This window comes from Ciona intestinalis, chromosome 11, assembly GCF_000224145.3.
Source record: "Ciona intestinalis chromosome 11, KH, whole genome shotgun sequence".
Lineage (NCBI taxonomy): Eukaryota > Metazoa > Chordata > Ascidiacea > Phlebobranchia > Cionidae > Ciona > Ciona intestinalis.
In genome coordinates this window covers 4,050,034-4,070,722 of record NC_020176.2, presented here as the reverse complement: position 1 = coordinate 4,070,722, position 20,689 = coordinate 4,050,034, and the positions used below count along the sequence as shown (strand labels likewise).

The 20,689-nt window shown below is 38.1% G+C and overlaps 2 protein-coding genes and 1 non-coding gene across 3 annotated transcripts in view; all 3 read right to left on the bottom strand.

Moving 5' to 3' along the window:
* The window catches only part of LOC100187217 (malate dehydrogenase, cytoplasmic-like), a 34,272-nt gene that overhangs the window by 1,464 nt on the left and 12,119 nt on the right, over positions 1-20,689 (bottom strand). Inside the window, exon 9 of the mRNA XM_026836602.1 lies at positions 16,060-16,066. Coding sequence (XP_026692403.1) covers positions 16,060-16,066 — 7 coding nt within the window. The remainder of the gene's footprint in view (positions 1-16,059; positions 16,067-20,689) is intronic.
* LOC100179371 (EGF-containing fibulin-like extracellular matrix protein 1) lies at positions 1,490-8,217 on the bottom strand. The gene is made up of 10 exons (XM_002125529.4): positions 8,046-8,217; positions 7,325-7,550; positions 5,966-6,292; positions 5,566-5,656; positions 4,918-4,997; positions 4,357-4,479; positions 3,740-3,865; positions 2,882-3,020; positions 2,269-2,445; positions 1,490-1,816 (listed from the first exon to the last, which is right to left on the bottom strand). The coding sequence occupies exons 1-10, from the start codon at positions 8,166-8,168 to the stop codon at positions 1,633-1,635; spliced, it is 1,596 nt and encodes a 531-aa protein (XP_002125565.2). The 5' UTR covers positions 8,169-8,217; the 3' UTR covers positions 1,490-1,632.
* Positions 12,363-12,436, bottom strand: trnar-ucu. The gene has a single exon. It is a non-coding gene; the product is annotated as a tRNA-Arg (tRNA).

Here is a 20,689-nt window from a genome sequence, read left to right as displayed (position 1 = left end):
AAACGTTACGTTCCATTCTTCAAGTGATAACAGGGCATGGCATGTTTGCCAGTCATCTGCATAAACTTAAAAAAAGTGAGAGTCCCATCTGCCCTGTCTGTGGCGAGGAAGATGAGACATCCTTTCATTATGTTGGCATATGTCCAGCATATGCGAACGCAAGACGGGAGCATCTAAACTTGACCGAGCTGTCAAGGGAAGATCTCCCATCCATTACCATTAAAGCCCTTGTCGCCTACCTTCGGGGAAGCGCCAGGCTCCTTAAACTGGGAAGGTCCATTCAGTAGCACCCCGGGTGTTAGGGTAATGGGTCAATTATGGCCTAAATCCTAGGACCCATGGCGTGCTACGCCGCGGGACCTCACCCACATAGAATAGAATAGAATATAATACTTTGAAATAATAATCGTGCTAAATGTTAATAATTTTTCATGTGACAGGGTGTGTCGTGCTAAATGTTAAACTTTATTTTTTTGAAAGTATTTGTCGTGCTAAAAGTTAATAATTTTTTCATGTGACAGGGTGTGTCGTGCTAAATGTTAAACTTTATTTTTTTGAAAGTATATGTTGTGCTAAAAGTTAATAATTTTTTTGTGTGACAGGGTGTGTCGTGCTAAATGTTAAATTTTAATACTTTAAAGTAATGATTGTGCTAAAATTTAATATTTTTTTGGTGTGACAGGGTGTGTCGTGCTAAATGTAAAAATTTTAAAACTTTAAAGTAATAATTATGCTAAAAGTTAATATTTTTTTCGTGTGACAGCAGGGTGTGTCGTGCTAAATGTTAAAATTTTATTACTTTGAAATAATAATTATGCTAAAAGTTAATAATTTTTTCGTGTGACAGCAGGGTGTGTCGTGCTAAATGTTAAAATTTTATTACTTTGAAATAATAATTATGCTAAAAGTTAATAATTTTTTCGTGTGACAGGGTGTGTTAAAATTTAATGTTAAATGTTAAAATTTAAATTAATACACACACCCTGTCACACAAGAAAATTCTTAACTTTTAGCACGACAAATGACTTTACAAGAACTAAATATTAATTTAGTACGACACACCTTGCCACAGGAGAATTTTTTTACTTTTTGCACGACAAATACTTTTACAAGAACAAAATTTTAATTTAGTACGACACACCCTGTCACACGAGAAAATTCTTAACTTTTGGCACGACAAATACTTTCAGATTGACAAAATTTTTAATTTAGAACGACACACTCTGTCACACGAGAAAATTCTTAACTTTTAGCACGACATATTTTCACATTAACAAAATTTTTAGTTTAGCACGACACACCCTGTCACACGAAAAAATTCCTAACTTTTGGCACGACATACTTTTACAAGTAAAAAAATTATCATTTTGCACGACACACCCTGTCACACGGTTCACATTTCCTATTTTTTTCCGTAAACTCTTTTCACATTTCTTTTTTTTTGTAAATCACCAACATATCGCATTTGACAAATTACAGTAAAACAAACTGAAACGTGAAACTTGTTTATTTACAAATCGTGAATATTTTGTCACAATTTCATTACACACTGACGCAGCTGTCGAGCAATTTAAGAAATTTTACAAATTAACGTTTTTATGACGGTTCGAGTTTTACGTAACCCCTTGCTTTTTAAAAGTCGTATTGCGAAACAATGAATTCTAGATCTATCCTGCTTGTGATGGTACGGCGTCTCCAATCGCTTGCTGTTCTGTCGTAGTCGGTCACTAGTATCTTCATTCTATACACTTGAGGTCCAATGAGTCGACGACGTGTTTTAATGGTGACGTAGTTTCTTCCAGCTTGTTGGACAATTCTGTAAATTCGTAGAATATAATTGCAAAGACTTATAATAATATACTAAAAACACCTTTTTAATAAAATGTCTATGCAAAACTTTTGTATACAGAACACTAACACCCCACCCCAAAGCAGCTTTATATCACAGAGCATTAAACTTGATATTCTCCTAAGTGTGCCATCAATACTAATAAAGTTGTGGGTATTTATATTTTTAATATAGCCACAAAGTTACAAATTTAATAGTTGAATGAATGTGAAGAAATATAATTTACTTTATCCTAGCGTGGCCGGATAACGACAGTCGTTATCACTGGGTTTAACACCTCGTGCCAGCTTACGAGTTACCATGTATGCTGCTTTGTGTAGTTACTATTATGTTAGTTACAAAGTTACAAATTCAATAGTTACCAGTAAGCTAACAGTCGTAGGTTTTTGCTTGTGCATTGCCTACTTTTTACTTCTCACCTGAAGTAACCGCTGCCTTCGGTTACCCTGAACATGTATCTGTGGCCTGACACTCTGTAATAGTTCATTTTGGCGACCTCTCTATTCATAGGATATTTGGAAAACAGAGCGAACCTGCTGTGTGAGATGGACACTGGCTTGTGAGTGTCGGTCTCGTAGTTTTCCACAACGCATGGTCTAAAAAACATAAGGTTACAAATAACTGTTATCATTATTGTTGAAGCTTTCTATAGTTGGTTAAGGGAGATGGGACATCTTTAGCACATAACGTCCAAGTATCTTGATCGTGTTTTAAACAATTAACAACTGTCTACGGTAGTCGCGACGATGCGGTTTTTATAATTCTTTGAATGTTCTTTGTTTACTACCAAATGGGACGAGAAAACAGAATTAAAAGTTGTCCCATCTTCCTCACCCTACTTTATAGTTTGTTTTGAAAAGTAGTAACTGGTAAACGAGCACGAGATCAAAACTCCCACTTTGTATCGACTGTCGTTGCCACGCCACGCGAGAATAAAAACACGCATACATTTCTTATACTTAACAGACCGCTTTTAATTTGCACTCGGTGTGTTGGATACCACATTTCAATCACTCGACCACAAACACTAACCCGAATTCGTTTCCAGTTGTATTTTTCCTCAAATAGCCCTCCTCGCATTCCTGCGGCACATTGCATTCATGCGATCCAAAAGTATTCAAGCATTTTTCTCCGGTCCGACAAGTTTCCTCATCCAAACACTCGTTGATGTCTATGGCATACGATCGTCAATATTGTTGTAAAACAACACTGAATCAATTAACATATAGTAGGGTGGGGAAAGACGGGACATCTTTAGCACATATTATACAAATATCCTGATCGAGTTTCAAACAATTAGCAACAGTGTTTGGGAGTCGTAAGTATACGGTTTATAATTCTCTGAATGTATTTGTTTTCCATCAAATAGGACGAGAAAATAGAATACAAATGTGTCACATCCTCCTTTATCCTACTACAACTTAATTTTAATTATATCTTCAAAATAACGAAGATCGTGCTACTTAAAGAAGGGAGTGAAAGGAATCAACAACAATCGTTGTAATGCTACATGACTTTGATAAAAATTTAAAACTATCTTTCGTAGTGGTGGAGCTATAGTGGTACCAACATATTAATTAACGAACTATGGGATAAATGCAAGGGCGTGTATAGTTTACGCTTAAAATAACAAATATTCTTGGCGTATATACACAGAAGGCTTGTAAATGAATGAAAACTTTTTATCCTCGCATGGCGGGGCAACGACAGCCATTATAACACGGATCTTCTGTTTCAAACACCTCGTGCCAGCTTACGAGTTACCATGTATGTAACCTATTTATCTTCAGGTGGCAGGGCAACAACAGCAACTACAACACCTATGTTCTCTTTCAAACACCTAGTGTCCGCTTATATAACCCAGTCATAGCGGCACTAATACATTCATACCTTGACAGTATTTACCGCCTGGCTCAGTCTTGTTGTAACCTTGAGGACACACACAGTCGTAACCCCCAAGGGTGTTTCTGCACTCGTTCTGGCATACGTGGTAACTGCCAGCACATTCGTCATTATCTGAGAAAAACACACGAGGGTAATAAATACTTTTTCATTCCTGTTCTTATGACATAACGTTGCGAAATAACTTACTAAATATTTACAAAAAAACTACAAAATATGAGGGAAGACGGGACACCTTTTACCTCTATTTTCTCGCCCCGTTTAGTAGTAAACAAAGAACATTCAAGAAATTATAAAACTATATGCCATGACTTCCATTGACCGTTAGTAATTGTTTAAGACACGATCAGGATATTTAGATATTATGTGCTAAAGGTGTCCCGTCTTCCCCCACCCTACTATACATAGGGGGAAACCATGTAACCAATATGGTTCTTTTATTCTCTCCAATATTATTGTCTACTATATTTCTTAGTTTCTTCTAATAACGTCGTTCAAAGAAGGGAATTAGAAACAAAACGACAATCTATAAACATTCTACGGTAAACTACATAAAAGTGACAAATAAAGACTGTTGGGCCCAGGAATATACTGCTAATTCTTACCAACACATGTTCCGTCCGCCATAACACTGTACCCATCATCACATGTACATCTGTAACTTCCATGTGTGTTCAAGCAATCGTACTCGCAGTGGTTAAGGTCGACGTTTTCACATTCGTTGATGTCTAAAAGAAAGAATGGATTTGTATGATTTAAGCGACTCACACCTATTGTATTCTATGTGGGTGAGGCCCGGCAGTGTTGCACACCATGGGTTCTAGGATTTAGGCCAGGACCCCACACCAAGCACAGCCTATAACCATTACATGGAGTTTAACCTGCGTATACTACATTTCAATTTTAAAAGTGTCAAATTTTCGCGGTAACAATTCAAAAAACTATAGATTTTAGAATTTCCAAAATTTAATAACAATCGTACAAATGCTTATTTTAAACCAGTACGCAGTAGAATTACCAGACTTTACAATTTTCTGTCATAAGAAAAAAAAACGATAATGAATTGTATAGGTGTTATAAATGTGATTAATTATGTTGCATTCACTACTGTAAAATATTAGAGGTGATATATATATGTTTTCCTACACCCCATATAGAACTATTACCTTGGCATCTATATTGTGTAGAAGATACGTTGAATCTTTCAAATCCATCTGGGCATCTGTATTGCCCACGTTGCACACATCTGTAAAGAGTTTAGTTGGTTATCATGTATTTATATAGTGGGGTGGGAAAGATGGGACACCTTTAGCACATAATATCCAAGTATCCTGATCGTGTTTTAAACAATTAACAACAGTCTATGGGAGTCGTGGGGATATAGTTTTATAATTATTTGAATGTTCTTTGTTTACTGATAAATGGGACGAGAAAATACAGTTAAAAGGTGTCCCATCTTCCCCCACCCTACTGTATGTAGATTAATTTGGATATAATGGCATTTGCAGGTGAAGGCTCTACTATAAAGGTCGCGTTTCTATAATGTATTTTCGTTTAAAATAATTTTAAACCCTCGCTACTGTATAAGACAATAAAGTTATTATTTTTATTACAATGCCCCTTGGGATAATTAAAAATAAAAACTGTTCCATTGAACCCAAACAATACTGAACCATTAAGTACATCAACCCAGTTCGTAACACGGAAATACTGCTTCTTGTTTTTAAATATTATGGGCGGGGAAACACTAAATAAGAGATAAAGCTGCGCTCTACCATAGTAAGTTCGATAAACACTTCTAGGTGAGAAATTACCTGTAAGTACGACCGTGTCGCTCGCAGGTTGTTCCGATTGGACAAACATGGAATCTGGTGCCAGGGCATGCAACGTATCTTTCCGGCTGGTCTGTTAAATACATGTAATATTACTAAAACGTTAAATATATAGATAAGCTTTGGTTTATTCGGTAAACACTCCATGTTCACTGTCGAGTTATAACATGGGTGACTTCTTATACACCAGACACACATGATGTATTCATACACCTCATGCTCACTGTCGAGTTACAACATGGGTGTCTTTTTATACACCAGACAAAAATGCTGCATTTAAACACACCGTGTTATAACATCGGTGTTTCTTGTAGAAAACACTCGACATGCACCCAAGACTCACTATTGCAGCTACAAGTTCACACAATGTGTTTATACTTACACACGGTCGATGCAGACCCGAACCCGACTGAGATCCCAGGGGTCTTTCTTCCCCTTGGTATGTAGCCTCGATGCGAGTTGTAACCAATGTAGTTTGTCGACGGTCTGTTGAGGGAAGTTGTGTGAGTCCCGTGAGCTCCCGACCGGCTGGGTGTCCTTGAACTTGAGCTAGAGGTGGCCCTACTGCTACTTGCAGGTCTACTGTGGCTTGTGGAATGGCTGGTGGTGGGACGATGGTTTACTCTGTGTGAGGAGCTTGCTGGTCTCCTTGAAGCTGAATGGCTGGAATGACCTGCAGTGCTGGACGTTCCAGTGCTCGGGCTATGGCCTGTAGAATTTAATACAATCTCACACATATAGCATAATTATCAGTATAGTTTATTTTGCTATAGAGATGGGACACCTTTTTATTCTATTTTCTCGTTCCATTTGGTGATAAACAAAGAACGTCCAAAGAATTATAAAACCGTATCCTCACGACTACCAAAGACTGTTGTTAAATGTTTAAAACACGATCAGGTTATTTGGATATTATGTGTTAAAGGTGTCCCATCTTCCCCCATCCTACTATATACATAACAAAATTTCTCTTTCTATAGCAAAAGAATAAAGATCCTTTTCTTATAGGGGTCAACACTATATACGAAGGGTCGATCGGGTATCGACAATAAAGATCTGTCCTTCTTTATTTGATCATGTTTTAGAACGATAACCTCGGATTAAAACGTCATGTACTAAGCCGTGTAGAAACATGCTCAACCCCTGTCGTGGTCGTCCTTACCCGGTATAAATGTTGGCCCGATAACATTACATGCTAACGCATAAAGAGTCTCATACATCGTAACTTGTATTACCTCGGTACAGATAAGTCTACACAGTTTAGAGCTTAATAACATTGGTTTTAACATAAATTTGTGTTTAATTAAGATAACACAAGTTTGGTATTAGACGAGTGCTATTTACTGAACGTCATGTAAACCGCTACTCATCTGGCCTAAAAGTAACCAGAAATGAGGTTTCAGGAACAAATATACTGACATTTTTAGACCCTACTGTTCTATTTTTGCGAATAACATAAACGTATAATACATTTATAGAGTCATAATTAGTTCACTAAACATAATATAAGGTAAATATATAGTAGGGTGGGGGAAACGGGACACATTTAGCACATAATATCCAAACATTCTGATCGTGTTTTAAACAATTAACAACGGTCTATAAGAGTCATGAGAATGCGGTTTTATAACTCTGTGAATGTTCTTTGTTTACCACTAAATGGGACAAGAAAATCGAGTAAAAAGGTGACCCGTCTTTCCCCCCACTATACCATATGATCACAACACAAGCGTGTTCTCACCATGCGAGGATCCCGTGCTAGCGGAAGAACTGCTTGATGTGCTATGTGTGTGTGTATGACCCGGTTCCTCTGCATAGTCGCTATCAATGCTCAACAGGAAAGCGTTCAATCGGTCGATCTCATCTTGTTTCATACGGAGCGTTCGGTCAGTATGAATGTATTTTTTACGTAGCACAGGGTCGATTCTGCCTGTGTATAGTGACAGACTGCTACCCCCGCTTCGTCGCTGCAAATATAGAAACAAGGTTATAAAACGTAATCAGGAAATGACATACTGGGTTATAATGTTACAATACTCGTAATCATTTGTTTTAAATTGTGATCCAAATATGTATCGGTTATTAGATAAGTGTACGTCTTTCAAACAGTCCGGGCAATAAATTTTTTTCACACCTTTGCAACAGCCGTTATCAGATAATTAATAATATAATCTAATTTCTCAGTAGCAAAAGATAGCGGGTTCGAAGCTCGATGCTGCTACTGGTTGGTGGGATTTTACTAGTAAGATTTACTAAGGAAACTGTAAAGTGTAAGGCTTACTAATATGGTTGTTGGTTATGTGGTTTAAAAACGTTTTCGCCAGCGCGAATTGTTGCGTTATATTTTCTGATAAACTCTTGAAATTCTACAGACGCAACGTCGGAAAAAAATACATTTTAATACCAGTTACCAAAAAGTTTTTTTACAATATGCCTGGTAGCAGAAGTAACATAATATTTACCATTAACTCTTTGATACGGGCGTCCTGTTCTTGCTTCAATACTTGGATACGATCATGGTAAGGACATCCCAACACCATGTGTAACAACACGGTGAATATGCAAAGCAGAATTAGACGGTTCATGCTGAACCTATTTGTCCTTCTGAAATAACAGTTCAAAAAATATGAGAAATTGGAAATAGCTTGTATATATACGCTAACATTCTGTATTTTTCTCTGAAACTCTATAAATGCTTTCAAATTTTAAATCACGAGACAGATTGAACTAAGTTTTCAATAAACCGAAATTCGTTTTATCTGAATTAACTAATATCCGGAAGGTTTGATGATCTTAATAAAACACTTCTACTCATCGCATACTCTCGCTTAAACTAACTACTGAACCTTACGCAGTAATTGCAGCTTTCCAAATTCATGTATCTCGCTGCTATATCAAGAGCAATGCCGTGCAATTCAATTTTGTTGTTTCCGTTCAAGAGAGAAATTCTTTCCCACGCGCTTGAAGAGAGGGCGGGAACAATCAACTAAATAAACTTTTACAAATGTAACAGACAAATAGCAAAAAAACTACCCGACTCTAAATCCCAACGGCTTAAATTTAACAGCAGTTATCACGAAAGTAAAATACGCCAAGTCCAAATTACTGCAAAAGAACATGAATCTTGTTCTACATTTCCTCCTTACAGCGCTGTAATAACCTTGTCCCTTATTGCCGCCCATTGCTCTGAAGGCGGGGAGGGATTTCCGATCGCTTGCGCTGAACCACAGCTCGCATTCTCCGCCCTATCACCTGGGAACGCTGCTATGTGACCTCGTTTTCAGCTTCCAGCAAATAAGGCTTGGGTTACTTATCTTGCAAATGTTGCTGAACGTTCCATGCGAGCTACAAGTCGACTGGTATAAAGTCCCACAAGATGCTATATGTGGCGATACACAGTTCGCAATTTTAGATCATTTGCTACGTTCATGGCTGCTGACAAGCTCCAACCCATGCTCGTTTCAACTTGTTTTTTTAACTGGCATTTAAAAAAACTAGTCACAGTTTTGTGAAATAAATTTTCAATCTTATCCGCGTAAAAAATCTCTTTCTGAAGTTTTAATAAGTTGCTAATCAAGAGTCAGCAATCATGTTCACTGTCGAGTTGCGCAATACGTATTGCATTTTGCAGCTCAATATTGAGAGTCCGTATCTCTGCCAACTTATGCATTTTTGCAACAATGTTTATTAAGTTATCCGACATATGCCCACGAACATGCACACCTTATCGAGGTGGGAACATTTTACATTAAAGTCCAGCTTTGTATATTTTCTACCGTATATGGTATTGACATACAAAGGACAGCAAATGAGGGTAAAGTCGTTAGAGTGAAATTCGTTCCGCCACCATTTAGGCTAAATCAGCAGTTATCGACCACACACACAAACATGGTAATTAAGTGACTCAAAAGATGACGCCATATACAACAGGAAAATAATAAACTTTTCGACCTTGATCGGTGCTAAGCCGCAGAAGCTTTACTGAGTAATTGGCACGCAAGAATGTATAAAAAAACTTGTTTTGTAGAATTCAAAAGTGTTTAAAATTCGCGTGTGTGTGTGACGTCAGAAATTTAAGCTGTAAATATTAAAGCGTTTTTTTTGTAAGAGCGTCCGGATGTGAACTTTGTCGCTGCAAGTAAACCAACGCTTTTCAAGAAAGACAGAAATAAGGTTTATTTGTGGCACCTGAGGGCAACGGTACAGTACAAACATATACAAATAGTCTTCACTATAATACGCTGAAAACACAAGGCGATAAAAATACGTCAGAGAGTAAGTACGTCACGAAATACGACAGCGGTCGCCCACTAACGAGACGAAAATACGAATTGAGGATTTTGCATTTTCGGCATAAAATTCTAAGAAAATTTTCGCTTCAGAAAACACGCGAGGAAAACGTTTTGTAAAACTACTGCGAAATATAAAATTGGTTTTGTTTGGTCCGGGCAATTCGTAAAGAAGTGCAGTTACTGAACAAAAAAACAAAATAAAACGTTTAAAAGGAACAATAATTAGAAGTATTTGTTCATACCGTTACGCAAGAAAAATACGATTTTAAATTAAATCAGAATATCATATATATGAGAAACTGAACATTGGGGCGGTTGGTCGGTAAAACAATGTATGGTTTTGCAGTATGTCATATAGTTTGTTATGTGTGTTCTATAAACAACGAACTTCGACTCCTAGCAAACCTGGTTACCTAACCCCTCATACGCCAGTGACTGTTTTCGATTCGTTGCTAAAACTGACCGGGTTGTTGAATTCTACTGGCGGTCGGTTGGCCTTGGCTTCCTTTGCCTTTCTGTGTCTTCTCTTCAGCGCACCAGTGACCACCAACACGACGGCCATGCTTAGGATAACGACCGCAATAGCAATGCCAATAAACAGGATGACAACGCTGTGGTCCTTTGTGGCCTTTGGTTCCGGTCCATCTATAGATCAGCATTACGAATATCGTTTAATACCAAGATTGGGCACCGAAATTAATACAAACTTCGACCTAAGTTTTGGCGATATGGAAGTTTCGATTTAACGAATTTACTATATATAGTTGTGTTGGGAAAGACGGGACACCTTTAGTACATAATATCAAAATATCCTTATCGTGTTTTAAACAATTAACAACGGTGTAGATACGGCTTTATTTCTCTTTGTTTACTACCAAATGGGTTGAGTAAACAGAATGAAAAGGTGTCCCATCTTCCCCCACCCCACTATATCAACGAAACCTGCAGCGAATCATAATGAAACCAGACACGCAAAAATACATATATATGATATTGTGATATTCTCACCGGCTGGCAAATTGGCAGGTTGAGTTTCCGAACTCGTTGTGTGGTTCGAGGGGGTAGCTGGGACGGCTGGCTTTGTTGGTTCTGCATGGTTGGTTTCGACATCTACCGGTGAAGTGCTTGGACTTGTCGAAGCGCTGGGTGGCGCTGTAGTGTCAGCGACTGAAAAGAAACTTTGTTTAGGTGGAAGCGGTGAAAATTTGACCCAAAGGATCAACGAGTTCGAGGCTCGACGCTGCTACCATTGTGAGCGCATGTATCCTTGGGCAAGACACCCAACGGAAATTGCTTTAACCAAGTGGTACTTTTAGGGTTATCAAATTTGTCGGCCATACATTAAATAAAATGAAAATAGAAAGTATAGTTTGTATGGAAACGATTGTAATTTGTTTTCGACTACACAAACGTATATTACTAAGCTATAGGCTCTTACAGAAGTCAGATTCTAGCTTAAACTTTAACCAGAGATAATCGAGATTTTCATCAAGGGTCATTCCCACAGCTGCATTCGTCGCTCATGCCCACCTAACCTAACATTACGTGAGTCATATTCTAATAAACAGAACATTAAAATCTGAGTCATGTCATGTCACTTCGTAGATTAAAGTAAACCCCGCGAACAAGTCATCATAATATTCTCAAGTTACAACATCGTGTTTTACAAAGTAGAATTTAATTTCACAGCGTTGGTATATTGAAGGTGTGGAACGCACAAGACTGGATTACAAGCCATGAAATAATCTTCGCATTCTTGGCGCATAATCGGGTAGGCGCCTGCCCGGCCAGAGAAACAGCCGCAGTTCAACAAACGCTTGCTATTTCCCGGAACGCAAGAAAGCCGTGGATTAGAACGGAGTTTTCGTGAACGTATGAATTATAATACCAGCCTTCCGCATATCTGGGTTTAAGCATTAGGTTCACTACCGGAAAATCAGGCGAAATAACACGGGTTAAAATTTTGTAAATTCTCCGGAAAACATGTTTTCTAAATGACGCTCGAAACGAGTTTCCGAGAGCCACCTACGTCATAAAACCACTAAGTTCAAAATTTCGTCAATAATTTGTTTTAAATAAACACGAAAATTAAGTTGTGTATTTACCTCTAGAAGCGGTTGTGGGAATCGTCTCAGTTGTAGTTGTGATTCTTGGAACTCTTTGCACTAAAGAGCATTATGATGTTAAGATAATTTACAAAATATTCAATATATGTTATTTGTAACGGTGTTGGGGTTAGGCTCAGAACTATGAGGTTTAAAAATCGCTTGAGTATGAACCATTATATTAATTCGATTTTATTCATGCTGCATTTGATACTACAAGATAGCGCTTTTATATTTTTTGAAAGGGATTTTTTTAATATATTTTATCAAGTTGAACTATACAGTCATTTGGGCCTTAATTAAAATCGTCTTGTTTGAAAACTTCTCTGTAATCGACATCATGACGATACGGCAGGTTTTAGTGATTTTCTTTAAAAAGAGACATTCCTGTCGGGACTCGAACCCGGAACTTCTGGATTAGAAGTCCAGCGCGCTAATCCATTGCGCCACAAAGACACACATACCATACCTTTATATTTGATGGTGAAACCGTTGCGAGCCTTCTCGTGGTCGGAAACAAACTGAAGAAACACCATTTTGACGCGAGTGAGGGGAACGATGACATCACTTGGAATCACTGAACCGCGGAAGCCTCCCACGTGATTCGGTTGGCCTGCAATCAGTCTACTAGTTGTGTCAATTGTAAGAGTGTCGTTGCTTCGCCCCAGATCGAAATAAACGAACGAAAAAACGATTTGGTAATCCGGTGAATTTGCGTAAGGTTGTAGGATGAAAATGGTCCATGAGCATGTAAGGTTATGGGCGTATCTTCCCGGCCAGCGTGGTGAGTATATTGTGCCATGGTTCTCGTTCATGTATTTGTTGCCGCACATACCAGCACGAGCTGTATGGAGAAATATTCTGGTTATTGTTTGTTTTTATGGCAACATATATTATAGCAGGTGTCAAATATATGTGAAACGTCATTTTAATATAACATTGGCCCCTATATTTTTCGAAGCCAATGCAGGGATCTAATTGCTTAGAGGTATATAAGCAATAATTTGAATACACAATTAAAGGCACCAATAAAATCTTCGTAATATTTTATTGCAAAGGAACATTTCTATTAAAATCATATTTTTACCAGAGAAAAAGTAGAACAGTAAATACATTAAGTTTACATACATGGGAATTTTTCTTAAGCAAGTCATTGTGTGGTTACGTCATCAGAATACACGTCATTACAAAAACCAAAAATCCGAGAACCGTTAAATCGCAAAAACGGTTAGAGTATTTTATTGAGAGATTCTATGAGGAAATTGTATTCGATTCAACCGCACAAGAATTATTTCTTATTGATCGCTACAGGAGTGCAGATGAGAAGTTTAATCTTATGTTTCTACAACAACAGTGAAAGTAAGTTTACTTCCAAATACAACAATCTGATTGTTTTGATTTCGTTTGAGCTGCATACGTTAGAACGCCAGCAGCTACTATGGTATTAAAGCTTTTCAGGTAATCCTAATTCCGTATGATGTGCCTTGAAGTATAACGACAGCGTCGAATTTGTTTTTCTTAAAAAGTTATTTTAATCCGAAAGTGGCGCTAACGTTTATGTGTTAGATGCTTAGGCTAAAAACACGATTCAAAACAACAGTTAACAAACCTAAAATCTTAAAACTAATATTTCTATATCGCTTATTAAAACGTAGATGCACCGTTTTACCGCAGTTTAGGCATAGCATACTAAAGTTCAGTATATATACTATGGTTTTTAGGTGTGTACATTCTGTCTTCCCGTTTACCATATTTTTTTAATTTTCACTACCATAATCGAGGAGACAAATAAAAGTTATTAATATTATTATATATAATTATAACAAGCTGTTACAGAATTAAGAACTTACTGTCGTAAACAGAGATTGCGTTCTCCCCTCCACACGCATGTATTGGATCGTTAATACAATGTTTCTTGCAGTTTGATTCTGGAAGTCTATTTTGGTCCGCATCTAGCACCGACTCCCTTTCATCCAGGGTCGCCCATTTTGAACAGAAACAACTGTGTCCGTTCTTCAACCCAGCGTAAGTGTAATCACGCCTCCGACAGAAGTTTAGACAGCGAGCAATTTTCATCCTTGGGTCGCCGATCAATGCGTGCCGTCCGTTCATAAGGGGTTGACTTACACTGTTGTTCAATATATTTGGACGGTAGCATCCTCTATAGGCTGGGGCTGCGTGAAGAAATATGGTTACAAATTGCCCAATTAATCTATATATATATATATATATATATATATATATAAGGGACTGTTTAACAACTTGCGTATAGTACAAATTAATCGTAACTTTCGGGACTATCTCGTTTCGTGGATCTAAAATTAAATGATTTTACTTTAACTATGGTCTATATACATTACATCACTCATGGTAGGTCTAATCAAATCAAATGGCAACCGAATTTGACTAAACTGGCGTAAAATAGTTTTGTTTTCAAGAAGCTCTGCCATCAGAAGAGCGAATTGGCGTAAGTACTTTGGTGTTCGTGTCCTAAAGAAAAAAATGCTAATAGATTTATTTTGAAACTTACTTTTACAGCTAGGAATGTCGCAAAGATGGAACTGTAGTTGTCCTTCCTGGCGCACAAAACACCAGGGAAAGACGCTGTTGTTGGAATTCCTGTAGATTAAGTAGAAGGATAACTTTCGATTCAAGCGTCTACGGCACTTTAGTTGTTTTTTTTAAATAGAGTTTAACCGTTTAAAATTACAAAGCATAGCAAACTATATCTCTCTTGCGGGAAATCATGTTTAGCGATAAGGCTTGTATACGTTGGTAAGTTTTGGCCACCGGGTCGGAGCAATTAGATTATAAACCGTTCACAAGCGTCGATTTCAGAAACCTGCGTTATCTGGTTCCATATGGCCAATATGCTTGTCAAGTCACAACGCCGGTTAAAAATGCGTTACATGGTTTATTTCCTAAAAGGTTAATAAAAACTTAGAAATAAGAAGGAAATTATCCGAAATTTGTAAAATTTTGGAGTTGTGTCTGAACTTACCTGCAGTAATTCTCAGGAAGTCCTTCAAACATAGAAATCCCAGTTTCGTTCCACATAACACAGGGAGTGAAATTTGTTCTTATACTCAGCGGCGATTCTATGTGCGATTGTACGCCCTCGTAGTCGGCTCCATTGGCAGTGTAACATTCCGTTTCTGTTAAGTAAATTATATAAGATATAAACCGGGGATATTCTATTGTGGTTCTAAGCCAAGTTTGGCCAATTATCTGCCAAAACACCGGGACCATGGTAGTTTAAAAAAAAAAATAAAAATAATCACTTACAAAGTAAAAATACATGGAAACTCATAAGCTGGAACGAGACGTGTAACAGAACACCTATGTTATAAACGTATTATCGAATTTTTGTTTTTGGGCGCTTGAAATTTTCTTCGGTGTTGGCATTTCTGTGGTGCATTGTGGTATGGTGTGGTGATTAATAGGAATACCGTTGTTGTACCAGTAGAGAGTTATGATGTTCTCGCGTCAGCATTTCAAAATATGATTATTAAAAATGATTGCACCGTGTGCTTAGCAATTATATTTGAGTTATATCGTCAAACTTCACCCAACATACGTATAAAGGTATTTAATCCATCGGCTCGAAGTCGAAAACGTATAATTAGCGTGCTCGAATCTCAGGTCACTGGCGATTAAGGTTAAGTTATAATTGCCATTGTGTGTGCGGGGTGGGTCTAAACGTCTAAGAGAATAAAGTCAAAAATTTGTGGCGGAAAATAATTACGATGCCGAGTGACCGCAATATGAACCGCATCCAAGTGCTGGAAAAGCGGTATATACTATGTATTTAATGATGAGGTATTCGCAGCTCGGGAGCAGAGGCGAGTTAATAAGCACACGGTGCTTAGTCGTTTGTCTAAATTACGAGGCGGTGTAATGTAAACGAGCGATCAGTATCCGAGGAAGTCTTCTAAGAATCACTCTGCGCTTCTGCCCTACCAGGAAAACATGTTATGAGAAAGCGTTCGTCGGATAATTAACGTCCCGTCGGTCGTGGCTATTGATGTACGATCATAGCTGCATTATGCCGCGGGCATCCAAGCTTTAAAACAAATGACTGAGAAGCTTAAGCTCCAAATACGTTGCGAGAACAATCAACTCTGCGTGGCGATGGAATTTGATCTTCGGGCCTCCAGATGATGGATAGCAGTCGCGGTTTCGGAGCTATGTGGCTTGCAAGATTTTTGCAAGGAGTTTATTTATCTAGCCATCAACACACACGCCTACACCCGCGGGTTTCGAACCGCATCTGTTTCGAATAGATACTTACTTAACAAAACGAATCGATTCGACCCGACGATTCCCGGTAAAGCCATCGCAAAGATAAGGGATGAATGAAGATTAAGTTTTAACTGGACCCAAGCGTTGCCTGTTTAGACTTAACGACAAATATTTACAATTTCGAAGATCAACTGCCCATCTGGGACCCGAAATATCAATCAAAGTAATTTTCACGGGGACGAGATGACAATTTTATTGACGTGAAATAAAATGTAAGCACCCGCGTATAAACCGCAAATCGATTGCCTTTTTCGCCAGCCATGACATGATAGAAACCATTATCAAACTAATAAAATGTAAATCGCTGCCCTCATAGGAATATTTCAATTTCTTCAGAGGAGAGAAAGAAAATCAATTTTTAAAACTTTTTGAGATATATTGAAGAAATAAAGGCGAAAAGAATAAGACTTTAAAACTTCGGTTTTCGATATATAAATTGCCAGAACTTACTCGGACTTTCGTTTTAATCATCGGGTACAAAACCACCACCCAGACCATAACAACTGACTGTGTGTGTCCTAAAATTTATTCCAATTGCCGAGTTTAATGTGTTGAGCGTGTCGAAAGCGATCTTGCCTTTGGCCGGTCTACCCAAAAGAACCAAAATAACTGCATTGCTATATAGACAACAAGGAGTTGGCGCAATAACGAGACCGACAATGATATTACTTTCGTATGAATGAATGTAAATTATTTATCATCGCATGGCAGGCAACGACAAGTGGGTATTTCTCGGGTATTCTGTTTCATGCACCTCGTGTACGCTTTGTGGTCGATCAGAAGCATTCGCGGTTGGCTTGCTCTTACATGGCGTGTTTTAATAAGACTGCATTTAAATGCGATCCATTTTAACAAATGCTGATTGCGTAACATGGTTTCCTCTAATACACAGCGGTGATGAACGAATCTGCGTTGCGGGCTATGTATGTAGAGCAGAACAACGATAAAGCCAGCGTTTCAAATTCGCGGACACTGTGGTTTAGCGGTGGTGGCATTTACTCAGCTTAACAATTACGTGTATAACGCTGCGTTTAGTATTTAATTTATAATGTGGTAACACCCACGGTATACGCTGCGGAAAGAAACGTCTATTCAAAAATGTTAATCGCTTCAAAAAGGAAGATTTGCGAATTTACTTATTTAAAACGACTGTACATTATCACTTATTTAACTAATATTAACAGGCGACCTAAAATTTACTCCAATTAAAATTTGTCATATGGTACTGTGGGGTAATATGGGATATCGTTAGCGCCTAAATCCAACATTTTCTGATCAAGTTTTGAACAATTAACAATGCTGTTTTAACGTCGTGAGGGTACGGTTATATATAATTCTGTAAATAATCATCGTTTACTACCAAATGGCACGGGAAAAAAGAGAATAAAACATGTCCCAATTTACCCCACTATATCTAAATTTGTCTTTTTCTACAAATTACAAATGTTTTATAATTTACATTCAAATTAATAATTACCTGCTTGGACGCAGATGGCGGTGATGATGAGCAAGAAGACGAAAATATTCATCGTTGATCGCATTCTTGGAAGATCTTCTTTAGATGGTGGTTCAGTGCTCAGGTAATTATATAAGATACTTGACAAATCTAAAAAATACAATGACTGGTAAAATGTCATGAGAAGAAACAAGACTTTTCAGTAATATTGAAAATTGTATCATATTTATTGTTCAAAATACACACTTTTAAGTCCCTAGTAGCACTTAGTATGCGTATGAAACAACTTTATTATTAATAGTTTATATATGAGTTGTGTTCCATACACACTAAGGTTGTGTCCCGCCAGGGTCGAACATAAGCCTGACTGACAAATTATTTCCCATCCTCTGTATTTTATAATCCGAAAAACTTCCTGCCTTTTTCTCGACATTTTTTTCAAGAACATTTACTGCTAATCTTAGCATATACGACTCCTTTAAAATTTTGTGGCGCTTTCTTTTCACACTATCAGCTAACTGAACAGACCGCGCTTGTACAAGAGAAACGACCTGATCTATAACACTGTACCGGTGCCCGAATACTCTCATAGGTTCATTGAGTTTGTACAAAAAACGCAGTTTCGACTGACGTGAACAGATTACGAAACATATCCAATTTTCGGCAGGGAGCAATTAAAGGTTAACTCTTCATAGACTTTTGGTTTAAAACTCAAGTACCGCATATAGCATGCCTGTAATAACTGTGGTAGATTAAAGGGCATTACTGCACCGCCGATCGTTCAATACTAAATGGTAACAAATCAATTTCTACCCGTCCCTATGAGGCGGTTTAAACGGGTTGAAACAGGTTTAATCCGGTCATTGTCGGGCATGCGGTACCGCTAAAACTGGTGTTTACATGATTTTACTTATCTCGGGGTAAAGGCCGCAATCCAAATATTACTCTAGACACGCAACAACTTGTATGTTTATTGGTTGATCCGGTCCGATTTGGACTGACTCTTGCCGGAATAAACTTTACCTTGCCATTCTCAACCGATAAAAATCACCCCTTTCAAGTTTTACAAGATCCATTTAGATACCCTCTTGTTGTATAACACCCGCTTATCCAACATAAGCAAAGCAACGTTGCTAAAATTTAGCCCAAATCGAATCCAAGCTTTGAAAAATAAATATTTTCAGAAGCGACCACGGTGGTCTGCCATCCGGTCAGCTGCGCCGCCGACCAGTTTTGAGAAATCTACGATATCTTGTTTACGATCGTCCACTGCCATTATACGGCTATTTATTTCTGTTCACTCCGCGCATTATAAACACATGAGGTCAAGATACTGCTGGTCACATGCACTACATACCGGGACGGTATCGACCAAATTAGAAACGCCTAAGCCATCGCGCGAATGGCAACAAACAAATTTAAATCGGCGGAACGACCTCAGATTGATTCATCATTCAATCCACTTTTAGTTAAACAAAATTGCCTGCAATAATTCCCGCATTGTCTAAATGAACTCTTAGACTCATGTCGACCCGAATTTACTTCGGTTTCACGGAAAAGCCGGAATTCCGCAACGCTTACTCAACTCATCGCATTCCTTCGTTGCCTCGCTCGTATTGTCGCGAACACGCTTCGCATTCTTATATCAAGGACTGGTAAATGACGTCAGAGCATTTTTTTGCGGCGAATCGAACTCTACGCAGGTTCGCTTTATACGCGGCAGGGTATTCTAGGTGCCAGTCGTTTTATGACGCTATTTAAGAGGTTTGAATGTACAAACTCTGTCATAATGCTCTAATCTAATCTCATGCACGGCACATCGTGCGCTTAACACTATAAACATTATGCTCATACCTTTACACCTTAGTTCTGTGCATGCAAACAAATTACGCTACGCAAACTTGACAAGTACTATAGAATACCTACGTGAAACACGACTGCCTTTCAAAACTACCGACACAGACTACTTCATAACAATTTGCTAACACGAGCGACCTGTCGCGCTTAATACTGCTGTCTCGCCAACAGACACCCAAACGTCCCTGAAAACGTTTCTGCTCTCGGCCTGGTGTGGCATTGTGCCCAAGCACTTGAAAATACAACGACTCTTCTCTTACTGCGCCTCGTGACTCGTGCGGGAACGTTTAGCGGCCAATTGGTGCAAGCCAACATGTTATACCGCGCGGGCAAAGGTACAATTAAGAAACTGACGCTGGCGAAACCGTGTAATCCGATTACGCTTAAAACTGAGAACAGTAATCGTTCAACCACTATTGGTTTGTGCCGTTATGTACGCGGGTGTTGCTCTATTTTATAATTCCAATGAACGTCAACGTAAGGTTCCAGCGTAACCGGAACTGGATATAACTAATCGATGCGCTTCTACCTAACGTTTTCTCTTCGTGATAGTGTAACGTGCTACGTCATAAGTTGCATGAGTTACGTCACCGGAAACTATGTTTTTCGTTTTTGCGCCAAGATATTTGATTGACGTGTATTTAACACCGAATGTGGTAACTAGATTCTATATATATGGACATAAATGTGTGGCAGAAGTCAAAATATATTGAACCGTACAAATTTAGGATATGACGTATAAGTTATTGCAGTATACCGGGTGTTTTTAGACCAAATATTAATACTTTATATTCGTTTGCTTTCCTATTTCTATTTATGGTTCGACGCAAAGCAATGATTCAGCATATACAACTTCCTACCTTAATTAAAGTATTAGTCACGCCTACACTTTTCGTGCAGTAAAATATTGAACTTTTTAGGAAAAAACGCGTGCTGGCAAAATATATCGCATACCACATGCAAGGTATAGAAAGCCGCCTTTATGATTTACTTATAAACATGTTATGAACTTTATTCTATGCAAGTACACTTATGCCCTTAAGTTGTATGCTAAATAATAATGAACTCTTGTGTATTTACTTTAATATAAACTC